General features: G+C 58.8%; 1 protein-coding gene across 3 annotated transcripts in view; it reads right to left on the reverse strand.

The window, feature by feature from the left end:
• Window positions 1–11,385: 11,385 nt before the first annotated feature.
• DRD2 (dopamine receptor D2) overlaps window positions 11,386–26,697 on the reverse strand; it is a 57,889-nt gene continuing 42,577 nt past the window's right edge. For 2 of the 3 annotated variants that reach the window (XM_051849221.2, XM_070078450.1), the window contains exons 2-8: window positions 21,766–22,081; window positions 19,100–19,209; window positions 18,015–18,151; window positions 16,817–17,007; window positions 15,880–15,966; window positions 14,074–14,401; window positions 11,386–12,574 (exon numbers count right to left, since the gene is read on the reverse strand). In XM_051849221.2, the coding sequence (XP_051705181.1) occupies window positions 12,381–12,574; window positions 14,074–14,401; window positions 15,880–15,966; window positions 16,817–17,007; window positions 18,015–18,151; window positions 19,100–19,209; window positions 21,766–22,050 (1,332 nt within the window). In that variant the 5' untranslated portion in view covers window positions 22,051–22,081 and the 3' untranslated portion in view covers window positions 11,386–12,380. The remainder of the gene's footprint in view (window positions 12,575–14,073; window positions 14,402–15,879; window positions 15,967–16,816; window positions 17,008–18,014; window positions 18,152–19,099; window positions 19,210–21,765; window positions 22,082–26,697) is intronic. The other variant, XM_051849227.2, reaches the window with a different exon arrangement.

Consider the following 26,697-nt stretch of genomic DNA (forward strand, 5'->3'; position numbering starts at 1 on the left):
AAACCCTCCATGCAGAAGCTGCAGCATCTGAGCCTGGCTCCAGCTACCCTGGGTTCTTTCTGAGCCGCATTGTCTTCATTTGTAAAATGTCCCCAGACAATGAGCTCACACACCTGGGAAATGGGGTGAGGTTAGCTAGTCCTTCGGGGACTGAGAAAAAATGCATACGTGTGTGTGTGTGAGTGTGTCACGGAGATCACTCAGTCCCGCCCCCTCATCCTGAGCGATCACACCAAGGAGGCTTGATCTTCCCACCCTCTCCTGCACATGTGTGAACACACGTGAGCCCAGGAATGGTGCCTAAAGCAGGGAAGGGACCGCTGGCCAGCCCGCTGCCTGCCCTCCCCTCTCTCCTCCTTCACCACCGTGCTTCCTGGAGCCTGCCGTGTGGACTGCGTGGTCACAGGTCGTGTTCTTTACAAGGCCGCCCAGCTGAGGGGCAAGTAGAGGCTGAAACAGCCCCCGCTGTGCTGCCCGAGCCAGGGAGCACACCTCAGGACTGCCCCTGTGCAGAGGGCGCCCGCTCCTAACGGGCACAGGCGTGACCTGAGGGCTAGCAGCGACATGGCCCGAGCCCCTGGGAAAGACACACGTGCGGGCTCCCACAGAGGGAGCACTTGGCTCTCCCAAGCTGTCAGTGTGAGGGGTCCAATGAGTTAATAGGCACTCAGTGGAAATTGGGGTGTATTTCCTTAGGAATCTCCAAATTTACCATGATAATAGCTTGGGTGTGGCGATTCCATCTCCAGAGCTCACAGATTATGGCAAAAACAAGTTACCTTTCCCAGCCTTCTAGGTGGCTTTTTTGTTTTATCAAGAGCAAGCCAAGGCCGGCACCGTGGTTCACTAGGCTAATCCTCCGCCTTGCTGCGCCAGCACACCGGGTTCTAGTCCCTGTCGGGTCACTGGATTCTGTCCCGGTTGCCCCTCTTCCAGGCCAGCTCTCTGCTGTGGCCCGGGAGTGCAGTGGAGGATGGCCCAAGTGCTTGGGCCCTGCACCCTATGGGAGACCAGGATAAGTACCTGGCTCCTGCCATCGGATCAGCGCGGTGCGCCGGCCGCGGCGGCCATTGGAGGGTGAACCAATGGCAAAGGAAGATCTTTCTCTCTGTCTCTCTCTCACTATCCACTCTGCCTGTCAAAAAAAAAAAAAAAAAAAAAAAAAAAGCAAGCCAGAGAGGATAAAGGATTGCAAATCAGGTCTTTTGATGGGTTTTGTCCCTGCCTTGCAACTGGATGTCAATCTGATGGTCACTTTTTTCTTTTTTTTTTTAAATTGTGCTTAAAAACCCCACTACCACCAGCCACTTCCGGTTTTTTTTTCTTCCCTTTGTTGTAGGCAGACATACAGGATAAAATTGATCAGGTCTGTGAGCTGGAAGACCACGCCTTCACCATGCCCCCTGTGTGACCTCACCTGTGTGTCCACCACCAATCAGGCTAATTAACCACGCCCCTTTGGAAATGGATTAATGGCCTGAGACGGGGTGGGCCCGGCCCTTTTTGGCCTTTTTGCCTCTTTCTCCATGTGGGTCCTTGCTGTGCCCGCGCCTTTGGGCCACCCGCCTGTGCCTCCTGGCCTGCGTGCTCCTCCAGGTGGCTGCCCCGGCTGCCGGGATGAGTCCAGACTTCCCCTCCTTCTTAGGTAGGGCCCTCACTCCCCTTCTCTCACTGAATATAAAGCCCAAAAATTATCATGCTGCCTCGTTCATTTATGCCAGTATTCACAGTTCTCTGAATATTAGGCAAGAACCTACAATGCTTATTAATATTCCAAAATTTTTAATAAGCACCCAGTAACATTAATGGCACCTCGTACTCTGATATTACCTTGGAGGCCCCCTCCATGCCTCTTTGGCTTGGAGGTCTTTGACTCTAATAAATCTTGCTTTTAAATTTCTCTGCTTGGAAGTTCTTCCTCTATGTGAGATGAGGAACAAGGTAATAATATGTTCACTTCACCCAGAACATCAGCACCACCCCTCGCTCTCCTGTCCCTAAACTGCCTTGGCAACCAGCCAAGCATGGGGGTGCCATATTCACCCTGCCGTCTGCACAGCTCACCAGGGAGGCGAGGCCCTGGGTCACCTCCCCTATTTGAGGTTTTCCTGTAGACACAGCAGGAAGCGCAATGGCACAGGAGGAGGATCTCCCGGGACCGGGTGGGATGGCAGGGGCGCACAGGGCTAGCACAGACCACCTGTGTCTTCTGTCTCTTCTTCCGGGGCCAGCCAGGAGCCAATGGACAGTGGTGAGACGTAAGTGCCATGATGTTGGGGGGACCAGGGAATCCACAGCAAAGGAGACGGTGGAATCAATGGTACCCTCCTCTACCCTCCCCAGTCCCCTCCCTCTCCCAGACCCTCCAAGCGTGTCCCTGGTAGGGGGGACCTGCATCTGCGTCCCCTCTGGTCTTTGCGTGAGAGAGGATTGAAAGGTAGGGCACTGGGTCTCAAGGCTGGCTGCTTGTTGGAAAAACTCAGGAAATTAAAAACAAAACAGCGGTGTGTTCTGCACCCCCTCCCCCAGGCTAATTAACTCAGAATCTGCATCGTGGGCCAGTGCGTGGAGCAGGGGACGGTGGGGCCTTCAGCCCTCAGGGAAAGCGTAAAATCACAGAGCTCCAGCCACAAATTCATTTCCCAGCCTGAGTTGTTTCCTGATCTGGCCCCAGGCGCTCCTCTGCAGTTCTCCCCTACATAATCTGTCCTCACAGGGCAGAGAGAGCTGGGCGTCAGTCACCCCCCTCCCCTGAACTGGGTATGGAAGACCAAAGCGGCTGGGAACTGGCTGATGCCAGGAGCCAGGACCTCTCTCACGCCTCCTGAGCCCGCGGCTCTTCCCGCCTCAGCAGTGCAATACAGCTGCACGCACGGTACTCCAAGACCGCTCAGGCTGGACTCTGTTGTGCATAGCAGCAATGAGTGGGCAGAGATCTGTGATGCAGGAAAGGTATTATCCTTGCCCTCTAGTCTGGGTAGTTCCTGCAGGAGGATGGCCACGATGACCTCTAGATAGGTCACAGGTCCTTTTCTCTGACCTCATTGTCTTCCCAGCAGACTTCGGGGATTACTGGAAACAGGTCCTACAGCTCGCAGACAGCGAGTGCTTGGTCTTAAGCAGTGAGGAGCTGAGCATCTACTGGAACCAGGTCTGTCCCCTCCACTCCCTGCTGGCCCAGGGAGTCTGCTATGGGGTCAGTGGGGCTGCGCCACACAGCGCCACAAGCCTCCAGCTACATGCCCCACCCCGCCCCCCATCGCCACACAGTCCCAGCAGCCTGTGCGCTCCACCTGCTTCCTAAGGAGGAGGAGAGCCTTGCCCCACTGCACTTTGTGGCCCAGGACGGGGACGACCACACCGCCCGCCTCTCATGGAACATAAGGACCGGGCCCTGTGGCACCTGACCACACGCAACTTGGGAAATGTGGCACAGCTTCTGGTTTCCCAAACAGCAGACCCCAGCTTGTGTGAGACGGAGGGCAAGACTCCGCTCCACAGGGCACGCCTGCTTCACTCATGTCAGCCTTGTCAAGCTGCAGGCTGGCCGGGGGGAGCTAAGCCAGATGTTCCGCAGAGACACCTGAGGACGCCATGCACCTGGCAGTGGTGTGTGGAGAGGGCCATCCCACACCTGCTGAAGAGTGGGGCAACAGGGTCCTCTGGACCCACTGCACTCTGCAGCTGCTGGGGCAAGTACCTTATCTGCAAGATGTGTCGTAGGTATGAGGCCAGCCGCAAGCTGCCCACCCAGAAGGACTTGATGTCCCGTTATCTAGCAGCCTACAAGGGCCCCCTGGAGGTCGTGCACCTGCTGGCTGAGAGCCACATAGACTTGGGTCCTCTTGGAGGCTGAACTGGACACTGCTGCACCTGGCTACCTGCCCCGGGGAGGAAGAGTGGCGTCTGCACTGCTGTAGTGTGGAGCTGATGCCAGTGCTGCTGAGGAGGCCGGCTGCACACCACTCCACCCGCCCATCCTGGGGGGCACCTTCCCAGTGCCTTCAACCTCTTGGAGCACTGTGTAGGCGTCTACACCTGGTTGCCTTCAAGGGGACCACAGCCATCCTCAAAGTGCTGGCCATACACGGTGGAGGCAGGATGGCCTTGCAGCTTGCCCTCCAGAACCAAAAGCACGGTGGCCTTCTCCCTGGAGGTCTGGACAACCTGGGGTGTCCTGCCTGGAAGGGGAGGGGGTGGTGGAAGGGAAGCTGGCCCTTCCCCTCTGCTCTCACCCTCACCCTAGGCCTTGCGGGCGAACGGGACCTGGCCTCCTGGGTGATGCAAGGTGGGGAGAGGAACCACGGAGGCTGGAGCTGGGGACGCTGTTTTCTCATCATCAGATGCTTCTTGCATGAACTTCATCTCCAGCGTGAACTCCGTCTGCTCCCCAAGGCTCCTGCCACCTTTCACCTAAGTTCACGGGGTTTCTTGAATCCTAGGATGCCTCCCACCAAGACCAAGGGACCACAGAGGCCTAGGAAGTGTCTTCCTCCCAGCTCAGGCCCCACATCTCAGGCTGGAGCAAGGGAGCCAGAGGCAGGTGCTTTGCTCCAAGGGCCTCAGAGCTGTCAGACCTGCCCATTGCCGAAGGCCCTGGCCAGCCACTGCTGCCACCGTGACCACCCTCCCCTTCCCAGGGACCCTCATCCCAATGACTGCTCTCCCACATGGTTTTCTTGTGAGATCAGGGTGTGGCCCCTGCTGTGGATTTATGATCTCAAATGAGACACGAGGTTCCTGGCCCCCAGTCCTGCCCTTCCCTGGGTGCAGTTGTGCTACCAGGCTTCAGCCTGGAGTCAGTGCAGCTGTGGATCAGAGCGTCCCTCTGCATACAGGTTGATCTGTGCACTATTTGTGTGTGTGTGTGCATGCGCACACGTGTGGGAGCTGTCTGGCGAGCTGTATTACATGTGTGTGAGTTCACACAGGGCGGGGGACAGCAGAGGGAGCTGCAAGGGCGGTGTTCAGGCCTGGGATGTCACAGGGTAGGCTCGCTTCTCTTCAGCCATGCCTGGTGAACAGTCCCTGCGCCACATCAGTCATCCGTCAGCTGACCTCGCCTGGCCTGGGGTTGTGGGCAGGGCTGGGGCTGCCCACACTAACCTTGTGTGTCCGAGGCTGTGGCTAGGTGGCTGGTGGGTACCAGCTGTGGGAGGGGTGAAGGCAGGACAGATGTCCTGGGGTGCTGGCCTGCCCCCCTCTGCCTGTCCAGGCTGTTGGACAGCACGATGAAAGCAGCCCCTCCAACCCAAGGATGGTCAGCGAGGGCTCATCTGCTCCTACTCTTGGCCAGTTCTGACCCAGAGCCAGCCGGCAGGCCCACCTTCATGTGGCTCTCCCGTCCAGGCTGAGCAGGGGCCTGTCAGCAGCCCGGCATCGGCGCAGGGTGAGAGGTGTGGCAGGTGTTCAGTGCGTTAAGTCCTTTTTAGCAGACCAGCAGCATTGTGTCCCCTGTCCTTGTGGCCTCTGGACCGTGGCTCCAGCCTGTAGGGCCCTGAGCACTTCACCCCACCCTGCCATAGCCTGCAGCTGCCAAGGGAAGCCAGGAGTGCGTCGGCAAGCAGCACCAGCTGGGTTGTGTCCTAGGACAGCAGTTCCAAGGTGAGCTGCACATTAGACTCTCCCAGGTGGGGGGCTTTTCACATGCACCAGTTCGAGCCAGCTCCCCACCAATCACACCGGAGTCTCCAGCATGGGATCCTACCCTGTCATTAACGTTAACTCAGGTGCCCGGGCTGAGAACCGCCACCAGGGGGCGTGCCTTGGATTCTCTGCGCAACTTCCCTAGCGCAGTCATGGAGACAGACCCTGGCCAGTACTGTGGCGGGTGTGTGTGTGTGTGTGTGTGTGTGTCTTTTCCTTGCCAGGTTGGACGGGTGGGAAAGCCTGAAGACTGGAAGCTGCAGGCCCTTGGCGGTGGTTCCATTCCCACTCCCTGCTAAGGCGCTTGGCCCAGTCTCTTTGTTCTTCCTGAGACAGCCTGGGGCGGAACTTGCAGTTACAAATGCCCCCCTGAGAGTTCTTTCCCAGAGCAGGCGCCAGCAGGAGGGGGCAGGGGGCGGCTTGCTACTCCCTGACCCTGAAGTCTGAGTCTAGGTTCAAGCCTAGGGCTCTGTGTGAGCCGGGGACAGGGGAGTTGGGACTGCTTACTTCCAGCCTGCGGGAGAGTGGTCAGCCCTGCGTGCTCTCCATTTGGGAAGCGTCTGAGGTCTTGAAGAAACGGGTTGGAAAGGCGGTTGATCCTTTGGCACCCGCTGTCCGGGAATGGAGAGATCCTTTGGGGACGTGGACAGGAAAGTCCCTGGGAGCCATCTCTGCTCAGACCCCTGCTCCCCTCTTCCAAGAGAGAACAGAAGCCGCGCCCTTAGGGTCAAGGGGCAGCTTCTAGACTTGCTAGCACCGCCTCTCCCTTCCCAAGCCACCCTCGCCAGACACACACACACACACACGCACACACACACGCACATTAGCCACCTCAAGCCCTATTTTAACATGCTGCCTCCCGGGGCTCTTCTCAGGATGTTTAAAACTGGCTTCTGGGCCGGCGCCGCAGCTCACTAGGCTAATCCTCTGCCTTGCAGCGCCGGCACACCGGGTTCTAGTCCCGGTCAGGGCGCTGGATTCTGTCCCGGCTGCCCCTCTTCCAGGCCAGCTCTCTGCTGTGGCCAGGGAGTGCAGTGGAGGATGGCCCAGGTGCTTGGGCCCTGCGCCCCATGGGAGACCAGGAGAAGCACCTGGCTCCTGGCTTCGGATCAGCGCGGTGTGCCAGCCACAGCGGCCATTGGGGGGTGAACCAATGGAAAAGGAAGACCTTTCTCTCTGTCTCACTGTCCACTCTGCCTGTCAAAAAAATAAAATAAAATAAAATAGGCTTCTAATGAGGCTCTGGATGTTCCCAGGGAGTGGTCTCCAGCTGAATTGTGAGCCCCCTTTACGGTAGCTGGGCAGCAGGGAGGCTAGAGACCCCCAATTTCTTACTGGGCATCTTCACTTGGAGACCCTATGGAGCGCTTACACCCCTAGTGTCCCAAAGTGGGGTGGGGTGGGCACTTGGCACAGGGGATCCAGCTCGCCTGCTTCTGTCAGGAAGCCTTCCCTGCTTGCCCTGCTGCGAACCTCAAGGGTGTTCGGTGCCAGCACCCTGGACAGTGAAGCTTCAAGGGCTGCCGCCTGCCCTGCCTTTCTGGCTCCATGCCCGCCACGTCCCCACATGCTACTCACTTCCGCATTCCACCCAGTCCTCTCGGTGCCTGGAAGGTGCTCCATCCATACCTGCCGAGTCCGAGTCTGGGAGGTAGGGGTAGGGGTTTTGCTGGCGGAGGCGGGGAGGGGCTCTGGGAGGCTGGGTTGAGGGAGCCAGGCAGGCAGGCCTAGGTGCCACCCACTCGTTGACGGATCTCTGGTGTGGCTGGCTGTCTTGCTCAGCCTTGTCTGCGTCATGTAGCAGAGATGATCTTCTCTCACTGTGTGCTGGAATCAGTCTGGTGCCACGCCGGTCGGAGGGCAAGGCAGCACCCAGCCCATACATTTCTTGCAGGTTTTCTGAGTCCTGAGGAAGTTTCCTCTTGGACGAGGGCCCAGACTACACAGCCTTTTGGTGAGGATGCTGTTGGGAACAGCTGCCTCTTTTCCTTTGCACTCGGGGAATGCGGGAGAGACTGCACTTCTGTGCTTTAGGGTGGGCTGTGACACTGAGACAGGTGCCAGGCAAGCTGCAGGGGACACAGTGGGGGTGATACACAGACTATGCTGGTACCTGGAGCCCTAAGAGCCAGGTGCGGGTTCAGCACAAGCAAAGCAAACGGGCCATGTTTGCACCGACGGGAGCAGGAGGGTCTGAGGCCAATGAGCTGCTTTTAGGCTCTGCTCAGCCTTCAGATGGGCAAAGGGCTGTGCACACACAGGTGGGAGGTGGCAGGTGAAGCCAGCAACTTGGAGAGAAGAGGAGGAGGAGGGAGAGGAGGCCAGGGGGGACCTGAGGCTTGGTGGGAGGAAGGGGCTGGGTTCCCATCTGTGGCTCAGCTTTTCCCACTCCAGACTCCAGATCAGAGCACCTGTGCGGGGGACACCTGTGTGGGGGAAACTAGATGATGGACGTGCCTCCTGCAGGCGGGCTTGCCCTCTCTCTGCTTTCCCAGCCCTGGAGGCAGCACTGAGCCTGGCCACCAAATGCCTCTCTTTCCCCATCTGTGAACTCCCAGCAGTGACAGGACAGGACACTCAGAGCTGCACTAAGCCAGGAAAACACAGAAGGCATGGACAGCCCTTCCCTAGGCCCTGCCCACCCCCACGGTGCCACCTGCCTCCCCTCCCCTGGCCACCATCCTTCCCTTCAACCACGACCCCGAGGTGCCGGGGGGCTGGCCCCCTCGCCCTGGCCTCAGCACATCCCCCATCTCAGAGGTCAGGTGTTGACTATGGGAAAGCTGGCACCAAGTGTAGCAGGTGGACAGCAATACTGTGGACTTCCCAACCAATGGCCCCCTGGCCAGGGCTCTGTCCAGCAACTCTCACCGCACCCCTACTCTTGGGACACCACGAGCCCCTGCTGTGGTGCGGCCTTGTATTTGCCAAGTACAGGACTTGGAAGCAGGAGGAAAGGAAAAAGTACTCTTACCAAACACCCCCTTCTGCCGCCCCTCAGCCCTCCAGCATGGGTCTCCAGACTCCAAAGATGACCTGCCCCTCCCACCCCCAACTTCCGCTTCACACAACCTGGGTGTGGCACAGCCAGAGACACCTGCTGCCAGGAGAGGACCCTCAGATTCCTGAAGCTCCACTGGCTGCATCCCAACCCCACTCCCCTACACGCCTGTGCTGGGGCAGCAACCATTGCTTGCCTGCATCCCTACAGCGCGACAGTCAAGGTCTTGTCCCCTACAGCTTTTCCTTCTCTCTTCTTTTCAAAACCAATCTTCGGATCACACCAGCCTCCTCCAACTGTACTCTGGGCTGGTTAAGAGCTGCGCTGGACTGAGTGCTACAAGACGTGGAGTCACGGCCAGCCCGGCCCCAGACAGAGCACGCTCCCTGTAGGAAAGGATCTCCCAGGAGTGGAGATGACAGCAATGGTTCTCCCCTCCGCCTCCCCAGCAGGAGCAGAACAGGAACTCATTGAAGGCCCCTGCATAGGTGGGTGCTGAAGTCACAGCCGGAGCCTGGGTCCTGGACTGGGGGAGGCAGTGAGTGGGGTGGGGGGGCGGGGCACAGGAGGGCTGGGCTGGCAGGTGAAGGCAGCTGGGCAGTCCCCGGGGCAGGGATGGTTTGACAAAGGGTCCTAGACCGGTGGGGTCCCGGAAGTGCGAGGCAGGCCAGTCTGCCAGGCTGCTTCTAGCTGGTAGGTGACTGCTCCTGTTGTGAGACCGCCGGGAGGCAGGATCTGTAGCTGCTTCTTCCAGCTTCTCCTGCCCCGGCCTCGCAGGAAGTTCTCCACATTGCCAGTCTTCTTGCCCTTGCTGCCTCGTCACCTGCTTGCTCAAGGCCAAGGCACCCCACGTCACCCAGGAAGAGTGCCTGGAGCTGAGCAGAGCAAGCCTGTGCCTTGCAGTCCTCGCCCAGGCCCTGGCCACGGTCCCCACACCTAGCCAGGGCCCTGGAGGGGAGAAGCAGAGCGCTGGCATAACTATGCCATTATTGGCTCTTTGCCTGTCATCCCATCATACTGCGAACCCATAAAGGAAGGCATCAGGACCACCACCTGCCCCGGCACCTCGCCCGGGGCCTGGAATGCAACTGTTGCTCCATCAGCACACACTCAGGGACACATGGAGGAAGTGGGGCCATTTCTCAGCCTGCTGGACCTGCTGGACCACCTGCTTTCTCAGTGCCCACGGCCTCTTCCCCCGCCATGGCCGCCTGGGCCTCCTCCACATCCAGTGTGGGTGAGGACGGGCAGTCGCAGCCAGGCCAGCTCCTCAGTCCCATCTGAGAGCACGAATGCACCCAGGAGCCAGGCCGGGGCAGGGTGGGAGAGCTGCCGACGCCCCCCACTGCAAGGGCACTAGAGCGGCCTCCGGAGAAAGGGTGCTGTGCAGAGACGCCGCAGACACGAACCCAGGGAAAGGCAGCCAGGGGTGAATGCGTGGTGGGCGTCCCCTCCACCCTCGCCCGCAGGGAGCCAGAGCCTGGGCCGCCGCCTTCCACCCCCGTGTTCGCAGATCCCCCTCCTCCCATTCCTTTGCCCCTGAAATGCTGAAGGGGGAGGGGGTGGAGCCCAGCCCTCCCCCTGCCCACTGAGCTGTCAATCTGCTGTCTGGCAGAAAGACTTGAAGCCCCGTGACAACTGTGGGCAACTTTCCCCGGCCCCGCCTCCCGCCCCTGCCCTGCCCTCTTCCCCTCGCTCGCTGTCAGGGCTCTTCTCACTCTGCTCCCTCCATCTCTCCCTCTCCAGGCCTCCCTGTGTCATCTCTTCCAAGTCGCACAGCTGATAAACTCCTGCCCTGAAAAGATTCTTAACCATGAGATGAGCTTATTAGCTCCAGTCCAGGGCAAGCTCTTGAACAAACTGGAGCATGGTGTGTGTGTATGTGTGTGTGTGTGTGTGTGTCCATGTGCGCGTGTGCAAGCTCTCAGACTGGAGCATGGTGTGTGTGTGTGTGTGTAGCTTATAGGTTGGGCACCACCAACTGAGAAGGCCCTGGGAGTTCGAGTCCCCTTAGAGGTCTGAGGTCTCTGCCAGAGGCGGTCACTGGGTTACCGCCCCTCCCCCTGGCCCGAGCTAAACGAGGGGCCTGTTTTGCCCACCTTCTGAAATCAGGGTGCTTCTGGGGACAGGAACCTCTCCCCGAGCTTTGAGCTATACTCAGGTTCAGGGGGAAGATCAAAGTCCATAATTAAATGTTCAGGGCAAGTTAAGTGCTCCAAACTCCAGTGCTAAAAATACTGTATTTAGCATGCAAATTATGCCCTGACAGCTCTCCGCAGCCTGAGCCCGTGGGAGCCGCCACCTTGTTTGTCACCACTGCTGTTCTCAAGGTGGCAGGAGTGGCGCTGCTTCGCCAGGTGGACGACTGATGTTTCATCTTTACAAAGCCCAAGTCTTGCCGTCTGGGCACTTCCACGTTGGAGCCCAGGAGGCTTGCAGCTGCTGAGTGGCCAGGAGGCCAAGAGCAGAAAGAGCTGCCCAGGCCACAGCGCTCAGCCTCACCTGCTTCCCCCAGCTGGCCCCAGAGCAAAGGGGTCTGACGGCAGACAGAAGACGCGACAGGGACAAAGCCGGCACAGGAAAGTGGCACTTGCAGGGCTACTTTTTCCACCTCTGCCTGGTGGGGCAGAGAGGCAAAGGACTGGCCCTTCAGAAGCACTGAGGCCTGGAGACGCAGGGACACCTGCCGCACACAGGAACCTGGCCACGCCTGAACGCTGAGGATGCGGCAGCACGGCCCCTGCACCCCTGTCGAGAGCGACTCTGGTCCAAGTTTTATTCGTTTGGTGCATGTGTAGTGATGTTACAGAGTCTGGGGCCCGGGGCTCCCCCCCAAGCTGCAGCCTCCCCTCCTCCTCCCTCAGGGCAGGGCCAGGCCAGGCCAAATGTGTTCAGCAGCCTCTTAGCCGTGGGCTCCTCTAAGGCAGAGGCAGTGGAAGGGAAGGGAAGGGGAGAGAAGAGGCCAGAAGGAACCGGAAGGGCCACAGGAGGAGAGTGGTTTTGCATCAGCGTGTGGCAGGAGCCCCGTGAACCTCAGACGCCGCCAGCCCAGGCCCTCACGTGGGTCCCAGGTCCAAGTCCCTGCCTGCCCCAAGTTGCCCTGCATTTGCTGTGGGAAGGGGGGTTTCTGAGGGCTGTCAGTGGGTAGCAGAGAGCATCAGTAGGAGCTCCTCTCCCCACAGACCCTTGTGGGGCCCCTCGAGGTGAGGGCAGCTACGAGGGGGTGGGGCAGGGACTTGATTTCAGCTTGGGCTTCCCTAGGGTTCCTGCTGCCTGGAGCCTTGGCAGAGCTCTTGCTTCCCCAGAGTACGCCTTGTGGGGCGTGAGCTGTCCATGTCTCCCCACCGCCTGCTCCTGCACAGACCAGGCTGGGCCCTATAACACACAGCACTCAGCCCTGCAGCCCTGCAGCCCTGCCTCTCGTCCCGGCGACCCCGGAGTCCCAGAGAAGGCCAAGGAAGATGGCTGCATCTTTGGTGCCGAGGAAACAGGGGACCGGTGGTAGGAGGATGCCAAGAGCTGCCCCTGTGCCAGGGGCCCAGCCCCCTCGCCCTACCTGGCAGGGTGGGGGCCATGTGGGCAGAGAGGGGCACGGAGCCAAGCTAACACTGCAGGGCCTGCCGGGATGGGGAGAAGGCTGAGCCTACCCCTGGCCTTCCTGCCCACGGCGGGGAGGGAAGAGGCCTGGCAGCCTGGGCAGGGGGAGCAGGCTGCCGGGCAGGCGGGCGCAGGATCAGCAGTGTAGGATCTTCATGAAGGCCTTGCGGAACTCGATGTTGAAGGTGGTGTAGATGATGGGGTTCACGGCGCTGTTGACGTAGCCCAGCCACGTGAAGGCGCTGTACAGGACGGGCGGGATGTTGCAGTCACAGTGTATGTTCAGGATGTGGGTGATGAAGAAGGGCAGCCAGCAGATGATGAACACGCCTGGGGGCGGGGGAGGGCAGGGTCAGGCTGGTCCCCAGGCCCGCCCCAGGCACCAGGGCTGCCGGCTGCAGCTGCGGGAGCACCACGAGACGGGCAAGGGGGGTCCCGGTCCTGGATTCTACACCTGCCTCTGACATCCAGCTGCAGGACACGGTCCCATCACCTCCATCAGCCTTTGTTTCCTGGGCTGTCTGATGGGTACAATGAGACCTGCCTCCTAAGGAAGGACTGGGGGTTTGAAAACGAATCCTACAGGCGCCCGCTCTCACCCAAGTCAGCCAGCAGACGTGGGAACACCCGCTTGGCGTCCTGGCTGCCTTGAGAGCCCTGTCTTCCTCCTAAGCTAACAGGGAAGGGCATGGGTCCCGGCAGCACGACGCTCACTCCTGGGGAAAGGGAGCACGGAACACCCCTCTCGCTTGGCTCTCACAGTGTCCTCATGGCGCACGGGGGGAAGTGGGGCTGCCCACGGCTCTGCCACACACCCAAGGTCCCTCTGCCCTGCAGCAATGAAGGACTCCAGTCTGTCTGGGTCCCCAGATGGCCCAGTTTGTGCTCTGGCCTTTCCTCCATTTCCCCGGCCTCAGTGGGTGCGCCCTTGCACGCCCCTGCCTCGGGACCACGCCCTCCCCCACACTGCACCCCGACCTCCCTCCTGCTCTGCTCGTCTGACTCAGCTGCGCTTTCCCCAAGATCCCCAAGATCTGCTCGGGTGACACGCTCGGCATGGAGGCACAGGAGGCACCTGTGCAGGCGAGCCTGGGGGAAGCAGACCCACAGAGCACAGCCCACTAATCCCACTCTGCCACGTGCCCGCCACGTGATCATGCTGGGACCACGTGCCCTCGTGCACAAAATGAGGACGAGACACCTGCCCCCTCTCATGCCAGGGCGGCTGGGTGAGCCCAGGGGATCATGGGTGCTGTCGGGAAGGCCGTCACACTGGTCCCTCCCTCCCCAGCCACCCACATCAGTCCACTCCTTGACGTTTTACCTTTATTATGTGGTTTTCTAGGCTTTTCTTCAAAAGTTGCCTGGTGAACAGGGCTGCTCCCTCATTTAGATCAGGGACCACTTCTCTGGTCCTACAGTATCTGGACTGAGTGCAAATGAACTGAATTTCCTAATTCCCCAAAACAATCAGTAGTAACAACACTGACCTATGTGCACTGCTCTCTGGTTGATAAAATGTTTTCACTAAGCCTCTGACGACACAACAACCCTGAGAAGTAATTTACCCTACGGACAGAGAGACTAGAGAGGGAAGGTGACCTGCCTGGGGACACGGAATCCCTCTGCACCTCAGTTTGCCCGTCTGTAAAATGAGTACAACTACACAACCTCCCTAACCCAGCTGCCTGTTCACCCGCGGCTTTGGCTGTCCCTCTGAAAGCACTGAGCCCACGACCTCCCAGCCACGGTCAGGAAGGGCGTGGCAGCAAGTAGGACCAGCAGCCGCCGGTTCTCACCCCAGCCAGGGCGGCCCCCGGCTGACTCACCGAGAACGATGGCGAGCATCTGGGTGGCTTTCTTCTCCTTCTGCTGGGAGAGCTTTCTGCGGCTCATGGTCTTGAGCGAGGTCCGCGTTTTGCCATTGGGCATGGTCTGGATCTCAAAGATCTTGGCAATCTTGGGGTGGTCTTTGGCGTGCCCATTCTTCTCCGGTTTGGCAGGGCTGTCGGGGGTGCTGTGGAGGCCGTGGTGGGACGGGTCAGGGAGGGTCAGCTGGTGGTGGCTGGGCGGGATGGGGCTGTACCGGGTCCTCTCGGGTGGGCTGGTGCTGGACAGCATCTCCATTTCCAGCTCCTGGGCTCGGCGGGCAGCCTCCTGCACCAGGAGCAGAGAGCTCTGGGTAAAGCCAGGCAAGTGCCCAGGCGTCAGCCGCCCAGCCATCCCTCTCCCCCTCTGGAGACTCCTGCAAACACCGCAAGGTCACCTCGCCGTGGAGGCCAAGTGGGTGAGCACTGGAAGGTGGGGATCATCCCTGCGGGGTTGTCTCTCCCAGAGCAGCCTCCAGGCAGCTTCTACACCTGCCGGCATTCCGAGGGGACCTGGTACCCAAGCACGTCTCCTTCCTTACCTGAGCACCAGCTAAGAGCAGGTGCCAAGCTGGCTGCCAGGGACATACACCTGACTCCTGTTCTAACAGCACAGAGGACATCCACGCTGCCTCTGCCTCTTCCTGCCCCACTGAAACCTGGGGCCCAGAGCTCCTGCCTGCACCAGCGAATGCACAGCGCTCCGTATTTGCCTGGTGGGACCCAACCAGGTGCTGGGGGACTGGCCCCTGAGACCCTGTGTCCCCCTCGTTGGTCTGTCCTGGAGGGCCCTGGCATGGCTCACTCCACTCCTCCAGCGTCTTCCCAAGGCTCTCCTGCTTGTGCCCCTAGAGGTCTCAGCCTGAGCTGGAGTTCAGCCTAGACACCTGGCCTGACTTCATGTATGGCCCCTGGGGCCCCTGGCTCCCTGTCCACCTGGGCTGCATGGGGAACGTCATATAAAGCCTGTAATGTCATTTGGTCTGGCCTTGTCAAGGCAGCCACAGGCAGGACCAGAAATTCAGTGGCTACAGCAGGCTCATTTTAAAGTTGATAAAGTTGTGTGGCCGCGAATGATGTTACAAATATCCAAATGACCCTTGGCAGAATAAAGGTTCCTACTCCTGATAGGTGATGGAACACCTACTGCTTGGACCCTGGTGCTACCAGGACCCAGCAAAGCTTGGGGGTTCGCTGTCATACGGTGCCTCTGGGTGCTGCTTCCAGGGTGTGCCTCACACCCACCCGCCACAGCTGCTCCACTCCAGCCTCCCCCGGTTCCCAGCCTCCAGCCCCAGAACCTGCCTGTCTGTACGGCAGCACCTGCCGGGGAAAAGGAAATGGGCAGGGTTGTGGGGTCACGTAGGTCTGGGCTCAAGCACGCACTCTCTCACTAACTGTCCAGGCTTGGGCCAGTTACTGTGCCTCTCTGAGCCTCGGCCGCCACTTCAGTGAACGGAGATTGATGGGAACAACAAGATGAGCCTTCCAGGGGCCTTGGTGAGGATTCGATGAGATAATGGGAACACGGCAGGTGTCAGAGGAATGAGAGAAGCTGTTATTATATTTTTGTTTTAGGCTGGCAGTGTCCCCTCTCCCAACCATCTGCCTGGGCTTGGGCACCTACTGTGCCTTACAGAATGGAGGTATGCTTGGTGAATCTGCCCTTGACCGAGGCAGAGGAGGGGATGTGGGAGGTGCTGAGGTCTGAGTCCTGGCCCTGGCGGGGGACAGAGCTGGCTCTGGGTCCCTGGCCTGCACACTTACCACTCGCCGCCTGTTCACTGGGAAACTCCCATTAGACTTCATAATAACCGTGCCGAGTGTCCTGTCCTCGGGGTGGGTACAGTTGCCCTGTGGAGTGAGCCAGCACACGGGTCACACGAGGTGGGGAGGGGACAGGGCTGTGGGAGGCGGGGGACAGAAACCCAAGGCGGGATAGGCCATGGAGAACTCGGGCCAGGAACAGGGGCTAGGAGATCAGGAGGGCAGGGGCCAGAGGCAGGAGCTGGGCCACAGACAAGGGACAAGAGGCTGTGGTTTGGATGTGCGCCTGCTCGGGGCTGGTACCAGGCCAGGCACGCTCACATCGAATTCTCAAGACCACTCCGTGAGGTCGGCATTGCGATGCCCAGGGAACAGATGACAAAACTGAGGCTCAGAGAAGGCAAGCAACTTGCCCAAGGCTACTCAGCAACAAAAAGAAGAGTGGCAGCGGCAGGATGTGAACCTGACGTGTCTAACCCAAAGCTCCCTCCTTACCCCCATGCTGTCGTCCTCGGGGAGGGCGGAGAGGAGGGGAGAAGTCACAAGGCGTGCGAGGGGGGTGATGAGAGAGGAGCAGAAAAGAGAAGTGGGAAAGGAGTGGGTGCCAGGAACAGGGGTACTTGGAGAGGCAGGCAGAGAGCGTGGCAGGCAAGGGAGCCAGGATGGAGGAGGGAGAGGGGAAGAGAGGGAGAGGGCAGAGCCAGGAAGGAGAGGCTGGGGCAAGAGGGAGAGAAGAAGGGGCCCAGCAGGAGCTGCCGCTTGCAGTGGCAAAAATCCCGAGCACAGACTTCTCCTGGAGCTGGCACCCCCAGGGACCCCACCTGCCCCTCCGCTGAGTTCCAGCCCTGGGTCAGCCATGTCCCAGCCCCAACCTGCGCACGCGACACGCCCCCTCCGTTCTAGGGCTTGGGGAGGGCTGGGGGGAGGGCGGCAGGACCTTGAGCGGGGCCCTCAGGTTGGCCCTGAAGGCTCGGCTGCTGCGCTTGGTGTTGACCCTCTTACGGCGCTTGCGCAGGACGATGTAGATCTTGATGTAGACGAGCAGGGTGACGATGAAGGGCACATAGAAGGAGACGATGGAGGAGTAGACCACGAAGGCGGGGTTGGCGATGATGCACTCATTCTGGTCTGCGGGAGGGAGAGCCCGGCCAGCCGGGGGCAGGCATCAGCAGGAGGTGACTCCGTGCTCACGAGTGCCTGGACGTCAAACACGCGCGTGTGCCCAAAGCAGGCCGGGAAGCTAACGGGACTGTTCCTCAGGACTGGGTCATTAGTGCCTCTAGCTCTAGGCACACCAGTGGGACCACGGGATCCAGAAGCAACGACACAGGAAAATTACTCCAGGGACAGAAAACCCTGACTTTCGCCTTTCCTGTCTGTTGGGCAGAGGCCTGCCGCCTCTCAGTTTCAGGAACAAACTAGCTTGGTCCTGTTGGCTGAACTCAACGTGTGTTCCTGCATCCCATTTCCCTGTGCCCTTCAGGTCTACCAGAGGTCTGTCCTCTGGCTCAGGGCCTTCCCAGGTCAGCTGAAGCGTATTCAGCCCTGGGTCCACCTCTTGGGATTCCAGCCATGTGCTGTCAAGGCACAATGTCCCCCACTGTCCCAAGGCGCACCTGCACTGCTCTCATTTCCCCGACGAGAGGAATTTCCACAGTGACAGGTGCTTTGTGTCTCTGCTGTCTGAGGTGCTCTGGCTGTGCCTCCCAGGAATGGGATGTGGTCGGCTCACCTCCACTTGTTTCCAAATTTCCCAGCAGCCCAGGCCTGGCTTGGCCTCAGCGTGTGTGCGTGCACGCACACACACACACACACACACACACACACATATTCAGTGTGTGAGCCTGTCTAGCTTGTTTCAATTGAATAAGCAAAGTTGAAAATGGCCAGACATCCTCCTGAACCATTATCCCCATTCTTCGTCCAACACCACTGTGCCCCAGGCTGTTGGCTTCTCTCTGGCCCAACCTGCAACAACTCTGAGTTGGGTTTGGCTCAGGAGACCCAGCCTGGCCTCCGTCCAGGTGGCAAATGGGCTCCCATTGGGCCTCCATCCACAGACTCGGGCCCCTCCAGCTTTTGCAGAGGCAAAGGCCCGGGGCCACCAATTCCAGGCAGATGAAGGCAGGACTCACCCGTTTTGTTGAGGCCAAAGAGCAGCGGACAGGAGATGGTGAGGGACAGGACCCAAACGATAGCGATCATGACGGTGACTCGGCGCTTAGAGCTGTAGCGTGTGTTGTACAGCATAGGCATGGCCACAGCTGTGTACCTGCAAGGGTGGGGCCCTGAGTCAGGGGTGCAGGCCCAGGGACCCCTCGCTCCACAGTGTGCACCGGAGATGCCCCTGCTCCTTGTGGCTGGACAGGAGACCCACCTCCAGGAACGTGCCTGGCCCTCCAGCTCAACCCTCCCTCCTTTCCCAAACTCGGCAGGCAAGGGCAGTTGGTGATGCCCAATGAAGCACCTGGGAACTGGCCAGCTGCTCTGTACTCCTGCATCATGACTATTATTCTAATTCTCCCACTTGGATTTTAGGCTTTTGGGGGCGGGGGGCAGTCCTGCCTGAGTCTTTGCACCTGTGCTGGGCTCACGGGTGGTGGAAGTGTTTGTTGATACGGTGGTAACTAGGCTCCCCAGGACAAGGTGTAAGTCCCAACATGGCAGCTGTTGCCAATCCTCCCTCAAACCCTCCTCAGCCATTCACTGATTCACCCATCTAAGAACCTCACGAGCCCCTGGGAGCCCACATGGCAGATCTGTGCAAATCAGCAAAAGGCTCCAAGGGTTCAGCTTAGCCAGGTGGGCACGGCTTGAGCCCCCTTGGCCAGGTGCCCAGCGTGGAACATAACCCATTGCTACAGCTTCGGACAGCAGCTGTCACAGTCATTGGTTTCTAGAGGAGGAAATCGGGAGTTCTGAGAACTTCCCCAGCCCGCCCAAGGCCATGTATGTAGGAGGCGATGGACCCAAGACTTTAGCCAGGGCTTTTTCTTTTGCATTGGGTATTGTCTGGGTATTTCCGGTAGCCTCACTGTGCATACGTGGCCTCTCTTTAGGGAGTCAAGAGCACACACTACTGTATACGTGCATGTACACAAACAGATGCACATGCACACAGCCAGTCAGGCAGCACCACAGCCAGAGGCTGGCCTAAGGACAGACAGCACAGCTGCAACACTGAGTGGCCGGGGTCACTTCTTCCCCAGGCTGCGCTCACCTGTCGATGCTGATGGCACACAGGTTCAGGATGCTTGCTGTGCACATCATGACATCCAGCGTGACGAAGATGTCACAGTGAACCCTGCTGAATTTCCACTCGCCCACCACCTGGGGAGAAAGCAGCGCAGTAGGTGACAGCAAGAGGGGGCAGCAGTTTAGGTCCTGTTACAGGTCCTCCTGTCCAGGTCAAGCACAGGCTCAAGGACAGCTGTGGGAGGCTCGTGGGTTTCCAGCCGGGGCCTAGATGAGAGGGGGACAGCAGTGGGGAGGAGAGGCCTCTCCTCTCCCGACACACGAAGCCACTGTGTGTGCTAAGACCTGCAGCCTGAAGTGAGCAGCTCACCTCTGGGCCGCACGTGATCTCTCAGATTGTTTCTGTCTAGTTGGCGTGCGTCTGTCACTGGACAACTACGTTAGTGATGTTTTCTGTGCTCCTGATGCTCTGGTATCGGGGGGGGGGGGGGGGAGGGCTCACAGACCCAGGGAGAGACTGCCCTTCCCAAAGCTGGCTAATTCCGGAATACACCAAGCAGCTTACATGACAGCACGACTCAATTGCAAACCCACTGTCACTTATCTAACTCTCATATCCTACGCTACTACTTCCTGTGCCACATCACCCCAGGGCCAGGGACTGGCCAGCAAGGGCCCATGCCAGAATGACTTGGACAAGCCGGTCCTGAACTGCTTAGCACACCCTGCCTTGAGTTCCCCTTGGAAAGCTCAATACAGGCTGTGGCCAGGGCTTTCCCCACATCTTTGCTTCTGCCTCTGCCCCAAGCCTGGTGCTTCCTCTGTGGCTCTCATTCCTAGGGGCACTGGAAGCAGCACAACTCAGTTGCTCAGTGGCACGGATCTCCCCGTGTCATCACCCAGGCACACCTCCATACATCAGCCCCAGGTGTCACTGTAGGATGCCCATTTCACCCACGAGCCAGCTCAGCCTCAGGGGAGGGCAGGGACCTGCCCAGGGCCTTTTGGCTCAGCTTCTGGTCCTGCACTGGCTTGGATTCTGGGAAAGCCAGGGAAGCCCCATCATGTGGGACACAGAGTCAGGGCCCCCAACATTCTCTGTTAAGAACAGTTGTGAAGATGGCGACTCCCCAAGAAGCAGGGGAGAAATGGCTGCTCCTTGTAGCACCCGGAGCTGGGCTGCAGCTTTAGGAACACACAATGGCTAGGGACAGGAGTGGCCACCAGCCATCCTCGGAGTGCCAGGAAATGAGGAGCCCAGCTCCTGGCAAGAATAGGATGTACCCCCTAGCCTCAGCTCTCTCTCTCTCTCTCTCACCCCTACTCCCCCACACACGCCTACACACCCATACCTGCTGTTGATACAGGCACACATTCCCAAAGCAGCCTGGCCAACCCCTGAGGACAGAGTCTGGGCAGGGAACTGCATCACTGGCTTCTCCCCATAGGACAGCGAGGAGCCAGAGGGCCCCTCTGAGTGGCTGCAACCTGGCAGCGCCCACTGCGAGTCATAGTGCGGCCGGCCGCAGGGCTAAATACAATGTTGGTTGGGTGGAGGGCACAGAAGGGGCTTCCCTGGTATCCCTTTTGGGGGCCCCTGAGCAGGGCCCAGGCCTACCTGCCCCGAAAATCGCCCTTAGGATTGCTTTCATGCTCAGGTCTGGGTATCTGCCTCCCTCCGCGCACCGTCCTTGCCTGCAAACACTTCCATGTGCCACGCTCGGGTACAGCTGTGCACAATCCAGACACAGCCCTGCCTTCAGAGGGCTTCCCCACAACAGCCCGCCTCGAGCCTTACCTGGGGGCGTCTGTGGTCCCGGAAGCAGCTGCCCCCAAGAACAGAAGAACACGTGCACTCTGCAGGAATGCAGTGGACAGGGGCATTTACTGTGCTGAAAACTCCCGCAGGAACGGGCTGCTTACTCTGAATCCACAGATGTGGGAACCCAGCAGCACGTGTGCAGCAGAGCCGGATGTGAGGCTTGCCCCTTGGGCACCACATCCTCGGGGAGGAAGGCGGCTCTGTGTCCTGCTCTGAAAAGTGAGGGCAGTGGCACTGAGTCCCGGGACGAACACTTGGTGGGGCCCATATGCCGACGTTCCTGGCATGGTGCCTAGCCAGGCAGGGCCTGTCTGCGCCCCGATTCCCAGTGCACGGAGGAGCCGAGCAGAGAGGGCTATAGCCCAAAGCACAGCAGCCTTTGCCCTGTGGCTCTGGAATAGGCTGGAGGGGGGGAAGGGGCTTAGGGGAGCACAGAGTGGCAGCCCCTGTGTTGAGCAGGGGGGAAAGGAGTGAAGGTTTCAGGCCTCGGGACACAAACGTGCCCTCCCCTTGGTGATCCTCACCAGCTATTCCCATTTCCAGTGGGACCTAGAGCCCAGCTCCAGGGCCACACAGACCCAGCTGGCCCTGGCCGCTGTGTGATGCAGGAGAGGGCACCTAACGCCTCTGGCTACCTGGCTCATCAGCTGCTCGGAGCTGCTCCAGGGACTGCACAGGAAAATGCTGTCTATGAAGGACTTAACACCTAGCACTCTAGAAATGGTAGCTAGGGTGTTTAAGGAGACAGTGTATCACATAAAGAGAAAAATGGAGCCCAGAGAGGGGGCAGGGAGAGGACCTGGGGAAGCACCAGGCCCCTCAGCGGGGGTCCAGGCTGTCCTGGAGCAGGAGGTGGGGCCCAGACCTACCTCCAGGTAGACAACCCAGGGCATGACGAGCGTGGCGACGAGGAGGTCGGCCACGGCAAGGCTGACGATCAGGTAGTTGGTGGTGGTCTGCAGCGCCTTCTCGCGGGACACGGCCATGCACACGAGCACGTTGCCGAAGACGATGACGAAGATGAGCAGCGTGAGCAGCATGGCGTAGTAGTTGTAGTGGGGCCTGTCCCCTCTTCCTTCTGACCCGTTCAAGGGCCGGCTCCAGTTCTGCCTCTCCAGATCCTCATCGTACCAGGACAGATTGAGGGGATCCATCGGGGCGGCGGGGCCACTGGATGGCCAGGCTCTGGCCAGGAGAAGCGGACACAGGCATGAGCATGGGCGCCTCCAACGCACGCTGCCTCCCAAGGAGGGCCCTGGCGTGGGACCCAGCCCTGGGCAGGCAGCAGCGAAAACTCTCCAACCTCAGGATTCCAAGCTTTACAACCACCAGTTGTAGGGCCAGCTCTCCTTCTTCTAACAAATAACGCATTTTTAACGAACAACAAAATAGGCGAGCTTGAGGAGAGCTGACCACTCCGTCATTTGTTGGCCACGCTAAGCAGGACCCACGCACTACACACTCTAAGTTAGCTAGGACTTGGAGCTTCTGGTGGCCAAACAGGAGGAGACGTTCATTCACTCACTCTCGATTCTGTACGTATCTGCTATGATAGTTCTAGACACACAGGCAGGAACTTTATAAATATACATTCTAGAAGAGCAGTAGCCAATTAATCAAACAGTGAAATCTGGCAGTGGCAGGGAATTGGAAAGAGAGTGGGTGGGGAGATGCGCGGCCTAGTTTAGGTATTCAAGGAAGGCTTTCTGGAGGAAGTGACTTCAACAGACCCCTGAGGGATGTGTAGGAATCAGCCAGGTACAGAGCTGGGAGCCAGGGGGAAGGGTCTAGACTCAGGAAGCAGCAAATGCAAGGCAGAGTTAGAGGGCAGGTGTCTTGGTAGAGGGCTTGAAAGAGATTCGGGACTGCTGAAACGTAGAGGGGCTTGGCAGGAGTAGGTCCTGGGAGGGTGTAACAGGCAAGGTCGTGCCAGGAGTTTGACTTGCTATTAAGGGTGGTAGTGACGCCCATGATGGGCTTTGCCTTTGAGAGAGTCGATTCTGGCTGCAGTGCGGAGAATGGATAGGAGGGGCCCAGAGTGGAAGCAGTGCACCTGCTGGGAGGCAGCAGCAGAAACACAAGCAGGGCTGGCGTTGTGGCGTGGTGGGCTAAGCCTCCGCCTGCGGAGTCCCATATGGGCGCCAGTTCCTGTCCTGACTGCTCCTCTTCCCCTCTCCCATGTGGCCTGGGAGAGCAGTGGAGGATGGCCCAGGTGCTTGGGCCCTGCACCCGTGTGGGAGACCTGAAGAGGCTTGAGTCTCCTGGCTCTGGATTGGCTCAGCTCCGGCCATTGGGACCATCTGGGGAGTGAACCAGAGGATGGAAGACCTCTCTCTCTCTCTCTGCCTCTCTGTAACTCCACCTCTCAAATAAATAAATAAAATCTTTTTAAAAGATGCAAGTAACAAATGCAGTGAGAAGCCTGAGGAACCAGCACCTCCCGCCGGCGGGTGAAGTCCTCCAGGAGGTGTCACCTGAAATGGAGGAGGAGGAGCTCACAGAGCAACCGCAGGAACACAACACGGTCCCACACAGCGAGTAACCACGCCACACTGAAAACATAGGCACGGCCGTGAGGCTGGGAAAGTGAATCTGAAGGGACATCCACGGGCCAGCCTGGGCTTTGCTAGCTTGGGAGCCTCTGAAAGGTTGGGCATGGAGGACTGACCACTGGATGGACATCCTAGACAGGTCCCTGGCTGCCGTGCCATGGAGGAGACTGAGTGAAGCTATGGCTGCAGCTGAGGTCAGAGACAACAGTCGCCAGAATGCAGGCAGTGGGGATGAAGATGGAGAGCTGTGTTCAGACCCTGGAGACTGCCTGGGAGTCAGGGTCACGGAACTTGGTCCTTGGGTGGCTGTGGTGGAGGAGGAAAGGCACGGGGAAGAAGTCAGATTTCTGCCTTGGGCTCCAGGAGGCTGGTGGTGGCAACGCTCAAAGAGAAAGGGGCGGAGGGGCCCAGGAGGAGACCTGGGAGGAACCTGGCATCCGTGAGCTTGCTTGGTGGAGGCTGAAACGCGCACAGCAACACTCAGAGGGCCGGCTCTCCTGCTAACAAGCGGTCCTGTTCCACACAGTGGAATCCAACCCATCAGCAATACAAGGCCTCTTGCACAAAGCACTCTGATGCCAGGAACTCTGCCCTTCAAAGGGACTCAAAAGCCAGCAACTTCCACCACTCTGGACAAACACATTTCCATATGCAAATCAGGGAGCAGGGCCAGGGGTTTTGCCTGCCCCTGCCCCCTCATCTCTGCCTGACACACCCAGCAGAGGAGCAGGGCTGACATCCTACCCGGCACCTTCACTCCGGAGTCTCAGGGGAAAGCAAACGCCTAATTGCAGGAGCCAAGTCGTGGAACGCCGGCGTGCGGCAAGCCCCGCTGTTGTCAGCTCGCGCAGCTCTGTGTCCTATCGACGCCACGTTCCACAGAGCCAACGCGTCCCTCTTCCCACTGGGCGCACACAGCAGGAGGCCCATATGTATGTATTGATTCCAGAGCCCGGGCTGCCTCTGACATTTATTTTACTCAATCGGCCTCTACTGAACTTGTTAGGAGGAAAGCACAGGTCAATGCCCTGTGGAGACGTGGGACCACATCCTGATCATTCCTCTCTTCCTTCATCCCTCTCTCCCTGGTCGGGCTAAGGGCCCTGCCAGGACTCTCCGCTCCCTGTCTCCCCAGTCCCTACCCATTCTCCAGCCAACCCCACTCTCAAATCAGATTTCTGGTCCCACAGTACCCTGCAGAGGCCACCTGTGCTGACATAAAGGGTCTGACACCCCGCCAAGCTCATGTGGATACACCACCTCACTTACTCTCCAAGGCTTGTCACTGCTGTGCCCACTTTACAAACAGGGGAGAAGCCTGGAAAGCTCGCCTTCCTCTGCTCACCCAGTCCCCGACACCCTCCAGGGCAGGGCTTGCTCAGATGTCTCCTGTCAGGACCATCACCCACCCTCCTCAGGCCCTGCAGCACTTCTCGTGGCTCGGTCCTGAATACATCCCATGTGTGTGCCTGCTGCTTTCACAAGGGTTGCTCGTGATGCTCAAGCCTCATCTTTTTTTGGGGGAACTGACTCCAGGCTCTGTGGTTCTCAGACAGATGTTTGCTGCACTGAATCAAAAGCTCTGTCAGTTTCACAGAGAAGAAAACTCCTCCCGACCTGAAATGCACCTGCTAACCTAGGACGGGTGAGTAGCAAGAAAGCACATGGTGTCCCACGCTGGTCCCATATATAAGCTGAATGCGTTCTGCTCTCTGCAAATCACAAATCTCGTATGCCAAAGTCCTAACCCCCAGTACCTTGAGGCATGACTGTACCTGAGGACAGGCCTTTAAACAGGTAGATGGAAGCTCAAACGAGACCGCTGGGCAGGCCCTAATCCAATCTGACCTGCATCCTCATAAAAAGAACTGGGGCATGCACACGCACACACACATGCACAAACACCCAGGGAATGTGCAGGGGAAAGACCAGAGGCCATGTGAGGACACAGCGAGAAGGCAGCCGTCTGCAGACCGAGGAGGGAGGCCTCCAGAGAAATCGGCTCTGCTGATCTCGGTCCTGGACGTCCAGGCTCCAGAACTGTGAGAGATGAATGTCTGATGTTTAAGCCACGCAGTCTGTGCTATTTTCTTAATGGAGCCGAGCAGAGGGGCACAGGCCCCGGAAGCAGACGCCCGGGACGAAACGGGCATGCAGGGAGCTGGGGAATACTCCTGGACCAGGGCCTGCACCTGGGGCAAGACAGACCAGACGGGGCTGGTGCCCGCTCTGCCGTCACATCAAAGGGCTGCATCAGAGCAACAGAATCAGAGCTTTACTCCGCTCCTATCCCCTCGCACAGACCTGAGGGCCTGCGGCTGAGCCAGGGAACACGGCGACCTCAAGAGAGGTGTCTCTTCAGCAGTGGCAATCGCCAAGAGCTGTGTATTGCAGTGCTCCTGGGAGGGGGAGAGTGAGTGGCTTGAGTGCTATGGGACACCCAGGGGTGCCCCACAGTGTCCCCCACAGCCAATGTTCAGCCCTCTAAGAGAGGATATGCATGTGTGCGTTGCTGGGGTGATCAGGGAGGACTGCCTGGAGGAGGGAGAACGCAAACTGAGACTTAAAATGATGAGCAAAATTCAGAGGGAAAATCTGAGAACTACAGGTCACCGGGCGGTTGGGTACCAGTGGTTCATTCCCCTGAGTGCTGGCCACTCTGCAGGGAAGTGTGAGTTCCTACATCTAAGGCTGCTGGGAAAGGCCACGAGCATTGAGTGTCCTATTTAAGTATTGATTCTTGATGGTTGCCATTGCTTTTGCAGATCCAAAAATAGTGTATTTAAATTATGATGTGGCCGGTGCTGTGGCGTAGTAGGCTAAGCCTCTGCCTGCGGCACCAGCATCCCATATGGGCGCCAGTTCGTGTCCTAGCTGCTCCTCTTCTGATCCAGCTCTCTGCTATGGCCTGGGAAAGCAGTTGAAGATGGCCCAAGTGCTTGGGCCCCTGCACCCGCGTGGGAGACCCCAAGGAACTCCTGGCTCCTGGGTTCAGATCGGCTCAGTTTCAGCCGTTGCGGCCATGTGGGAAGTGAACCAGTGGATGGAAGACCTTTCTGTCTCTCCCTCTCTGTGTCTGTAACTCGGCCTCTTAAACAAACAAACATTTTTAAAAATTGTAGAAAAATGGGAAAAATATGGAAATGTTTAAATTTCTATAAACTCTATTAGCATCTTGGTGCGGGGGGGTGGGGGGTGGGGGGCTTGTTCCTGTCGCCTGGGGGGCTGCTGCCTCTCACAGCAGGGGCT

The sequence above is a fragment of the Oryctolagus cuniculus genome, chromosome 1 (assembly GCF_964237555.1).
Source record: "Oryctolagus cuniculus chromosome 1, mOryCun1.1, whole genome shotgun sequence".
NCBI classification, from domain to species: domain Eukaryota; kingdom Metazoa; phylum Chordata; class Mammalia; order Lagomorpha; family Leporidae; genus Oryctolagus; species Oryctolagus cuniculus.